We start from the raw sequence: 5,000 nt of genomic DNA, 5'->3' as shown, positions 1-5,000 counted from the left end.
ATGAATTTCCTATCTTGTAGGTCATTCATTTACAGTAATTTCATCATGATTGTTATCTATTTTAACCCCCATAGATGACGGTGTGTCACACCCGTGTGACATGGCTAAATGCCCGATGACGGGGCGACGCACCAGTGTGACGTTCCCGATGCAATATTGCACAGGCCCGGCATAGGGGGTTTCCACTTATCGCTGGGCCCGTCGGGATAGGGTTAATTGACTGATGCCAGCATTATCAAAATCTTTCTGCATTTCTTATCTAGTTGCTTTATATTCCACTAAATACGGATAACACATTAATGATAATATGTTAAGAGTCCCATGATTTATTTCTGCAATTAATTCTATAGTGCTATAAGATATTCTAAAAAGATCACACCAATAAAATTCTTACTTTGTATCAGTATAATGGTATTACTTCAATATTCTTTAGATAACAACAGTCAGCAATAACTATATATCTAATTCAGAATTTTGTTTCTCTTGTTTACAGTCTTTCTTCTATCAATTATTTTTTATTCTTCCACTACCAAATTAAATTTCATGGTCATTTACGTATTATCAATTATTCAGAAATAAATTACAACATACTTAGGCAGATCTTCTTTTTGTTCAGGATCTCCTGTATGTGAGTTTTCACATCTAGCATTAAAATTCATTAATTCCTGTTTTGTATATAGATATTTAATAAAATTTCAAAGAGTCCTTTGTGAACAGTGTATAAAAAGTTGCCTATATGACCATTCAGAACTTTTTATTACAATTTGTGAAATGTTTGAAGTAACTGGGGACTGTAAGTTCAATAATTCCACAGGTATGTACATACATATCTTTGATATTTCTAGTCTTATCAACCAATTACAGACAATACCACTCTTGTAGATATCATGGCAGTATGACAGAGTTTCCCTTTCTCCTAATCTATTGATGCACTAGAAGCTGGATCAAATATGAGTAACCTCATGCCTTAGGCTTGAGTACCAGATTGAAGGGATTGTAAGCCCAGGAAGATTTCTAATGAATTAAACTTTATGAATTCTGCCTTCAGAGATATTGGACCTATGACACCCTCTGGATTCAAAGTGAATCCTGATGTAAAAATTTAGGGTATATCATAGTCAAGGGATTCAGGTTACTAAGAAAGATAAGCCTTGAATATACAATGGGAAGTATTTCATGAAAATAGTTTAATAACCATTCTTTCAAGCCTAAGCTATCAATTATCATAATTTCATAATATAGTGATTATGGACAAGAACATGTGAAAAAAGGAAACTCAACAATCTTTCTGGAAAATTAAGACCTATTCCACAGACATCTAGTATTGTGCATTTTATGCTGATATGAGCCTCATATTACCCATTCTCTTTCAGCCACAAAAATGGGCACTAATGCCACCTGCACAATACACCAAAAAAGTTTTATTGCAGAGAGAGGAAGCAGCACAAAATATGTTGATGCTTTTCATGCTCTCTTTCATCCCTCATTATAATACTTTAGTAATTTTGTATATCAATTTTTCTTATTTACTATATTATGAGGCTTAAAGACTCCGTATAAGCTGATTATGTTCTTTACACTGTCTGACAGATGTATTATAGTTTTATGGGAGGACAAAGTGAAACTTCTTTTTTTCACTTTTTTTTTTTTTTTTTTACTTTCGTAAACAAATACGAATGAAATAACCACCTCCAATGAAAAACATAAAAAAATGAAAAAGAGGAAGGAGACCTACGCTTGTAGTACAGCAAAAAGTAGCCATATTGACAGAGTTACATGCAAATGTTGCACATGGTCTGGAACACCCTCCTCTTTTCATTCTTTTTGCATATTCAACACTATCGTGTTTCTAACAGTCAGAGCAGCCTTGATTGAGTATATAGATAAATTGCACTGGTAAGGCACCTTGATTGAGTATTAGCTCTTAAAACTGGTCGGAAAACATCCTGCCTCTATTTCAGTGTGGACGGGACTTTTTTATATTTTTCTTCCAGTCTCATGGTCACAGACAAGCATCCCTCCGCCCCCATTCCTATACTATCCTACAAGGCATTCACCTATATTTCTGGGTGGCTTTTCCTGTAGCTAAGCTGCTCCTGATATCTTTTTCTTTTTCACTTATGTATTTTGCAAATACATGAATAAATATAAACACATTACATACATTTTTTTTATGTAAAACTTGCCAACAGTAAATTTAGAAAATTATGGGTTCTTTGAAGCTAAAGGGATGGATGAGCTGAGGAATTGTGGTCTTTGGGGTCAAATAAATTGGTGATTCTAGAACACAATATTATCATAAATTCTTGAATGCTGTTTAATTAGTATGTACTTTTATTCTGTTTAAGCCTTAATTTTGAACAATCACTTATCTGGCAGACAGTACTTAATATAGTTTCATATAGGCCTATCATTTTTTTTGTGTACCTATTTGAAAAAACACTAGGGAGCTTTCAGCATTACTCTCTTATGGCTTTACTAATGTTAAAATGTGAATTTGTATACTTTATTGGGTGTTTTTACTTACCTCTATGTAGACTGCTTATATCAGTAATTCTAAGAAATCAATCTTACAGAATAACTGGTAAACTCAAACTGATAATTGAGTTTCCATACCTTGAATTGCTAATACAGTCACATACATAATACATGCTATCAAAAACATAACTGAAGTTCAAAGGCTTTTTACATAATGTTAATGGAGTTCTAGGATACTTATCAAAATCAGAGTAGTTGCAGATTACTTTATTAAATTGCAATGGCGAATGTCTACTTGCTATGTGTGACATATGAGAAAGAACAAGAAGAGAAAGGCAAGAAAAGGTGGAGAGAAGGAAAGGAAGGAAGAAAATCATAGAATTTCAATAAAACTGGCAGAGTCCAAGTACATCAAATTCCTCTAATATTCACCTTAACAGCATTAGTCGGCAGGTTCTTCTTGGCTGGCTGTACTTGGCATCTTTGCGAGATCCTTTGCACAAACTTGTCTAACCACTTTTGGTCCTCATCAAGCCCATCTGTTTCTTCTCCAAAAAGGGTCTGATAAGCAGGTAGCTCAGTATTACTAGCATGGGGTGATGGGCCACCAAGCCAAGCTGTGTTGTGACCTTCATTGTAATACTGCTGGCCAGAGATACTTGCATGGCCTTGGAAAGCAAGAGGAATGGGTGGATGCACTGAGGAGGGTGGAGGAGGCTGGGTGAAATCATTTGCAGTGAAATGTTCTCCTTGGAATGTTCTCTTTGGTGGGTTATGATGGAGATGAGGTGGCAGGAGATAGCTTTGCAAACTGCCTTTCCCATCATCAAATGGTTGTGAATGCACTGGCAGCTGTTCACTCGTTTGTGGAATGTTGCTGTAGTGGTCAAATTGAACATCACTATGTCCTACTTGCGGTGAGGATCCTAATAGCACCTGTGTTCCTAAGGAGGGAGGTGCTCCTCTAGGTGGTGGTGGTGGTAAACTAAATCCTAGAGGTGGTGCTCCTCTATTTAACCCTAAAGGTGGAGGTCCCCTGCTGAGTGATGCAGGAGGCCCCCTGTTAAATCCCATGTATGTCTGTGGTCCAGGCATTTCCATTGGTGGTGGCCCTCTGTTGAAACCCATGGGCAGGGGCCCTTGATCCATTGGTGGAGGATTTCTGTTGAATCCAAAAGGCGGAGGAACTCTACTCATTCCACTATTCATTTCTTCAGGTGGTGGACCCCCATTTCTGACCACTGGTGGTGGAACACTATTTGAATCCATGCTGCTGGAGTTGTGCAGGCTTTGGTCAGAGCTACACAACCATTACTAGATTTAAAATGAAACGATTGTACAGACAATATGAATCAAGCCTTTGAATTGATCCACATTTGGACTAAATCAGAAGTAAATACATAAAAAAAAAAGATAAAGGCAAAAATCCAGGAGGTTGTTCTTTTTAGCTTTCTTTTTTTTCACTCTTACATCTATTATCAATTTGAATATTTGGAAAAAAATGTTCTATTCCAAATTCAGAAGTAAAAATTAGTAACACAATGCACCTTGCAGAAGGAAAACAATATCTAATAATGTTTGTTAAACTTAATAACCAAGAATTAAAGTCAGATTAATATCTTATATTCAGCTTAAAACAAACTGAAATCCAAGAATGTGAAACATTAACACAGTCACAGTTTTAAGGCGATGAAGCATCACATAGGCAATCAGTCTTACGATATCAGGCCCATCTACATTTAGGAAAGGGATTTCATATGCACACAATTTTGCTCTTGAAACACATATCCAATACTTATTTTCACTATTTCAATTATCAACTTTTCAATTGACTTCTGCTATTAATATCTTACTCAAATTGCATTTTTTCTCTGTATCTCACTTCGAAATGGAAAGAAAATAAGTTTCACTGCGTGCAGAATGAGTCCAAATTCAGATGTAGTGTGTACGTGCAGATGAGGATGGGGACTTAGGCCGTAATATGAGAGGCACTTTCTTCAACGACGGTCTTGGCTGTAATATACTCCTCTGCTTCTTCCAATTCAGTCTGTAAGGTTTAGTAGAGAGTGGAAAAAAATAAAAATTACAAAACAGAATGTTGCTAAGGTATCTTTTCAAAAGAGGCTTAAGACAAAATACACTATTTAAAAATCACTTAAGATTATACACAAAACCCCTGACACCCAACCAATATTTTCAACAGGACCTAAACACAAGACTGACAAAGTTACCTCTGTTTCCACAAGAGTTTTCAGGTCATGATAGGCAGCATTGAGGCGTTTCTGGGTATCAGGAATGACGTTCTGTGTTTCCTGCAGTAGTTGATCTTGCTTTTTGATGTAATATACTTCCTGACCTGGAGACAAAATAACATTCTTATCCTTTTCCCATCAATAATAAAGCTGAGAATTCTAAAATACATGTGGCATTCTCAAATTATATGAATATTATTTATATAATTATCATTCAAATAGCAAAAAGCAAAAAATTGAAACTCTTCTGACCAAAAAACAAAATTCAGT

The 5,000-nt window shown here is 35.8% G+C and overlaps 2 protein-coding genes across 2 annotated transcripts in view; both read right to left on the bottom strand.

Moving 5' to 3' along the window:
- Positions 1–3,747, bottom strand: part of LOC122268174 (uncharacterized) — a 16,795-nt gene extending 13,048 nt beyond the window's left edge. The window contains exon 1 of the mRNA XM_043038468.2: positions 2,911–3,747. Coding sequence (XP_042894402.1) covers positions 2,911–3,747 — 837 coding nt within the window. The remainder of the gene's footprint in view (positions 1–2,910) is intronic.
- The window catches only part of Tbca (Tubulin binding cofactor A), a 2,621-nt gene continuing 351 nt past the window's right edge, over positions 2,731–5,000 (bottom strand). The window contains exons 2-3 of the mRNA XM_086556352.1: positions 4,710–4,834; positions 2,731–4,525 (exon numbers count right to left, since the gene is read on the bottom strand). Of these exons, the coding sequence (XP_086412478.1) occupies positions 4,448–4,525; positions 4,710–4,834 (203 nt within the window). The 3' untranslated portion in view covers positions 2,731–4,447. The remainder of the gene's footprint in view (positions 4,526–4,709; positions 4,835–5,000) is intronic.

This window comes from Penaeus japonicus, unplaced genomic scaffold (assembly GCF_977035675.1).
Source record: "Penaeus japonicus unplaced genomic scaffold, GWHDUDI00000001_assembly GWHDUDI00000003, whole genome shotgun sequence".
NCBI lineage: Eukaryota > Metazoa > Arthropoda > Malacostraca > Decapoda > Penaeidae > Penaeus > Penaeus japonicus.
The sequence above is the reverse complement of the archived record's forward strand: the minus strand, read 5'-3'. Positions and strand labels throughout refer to the sequence as shown.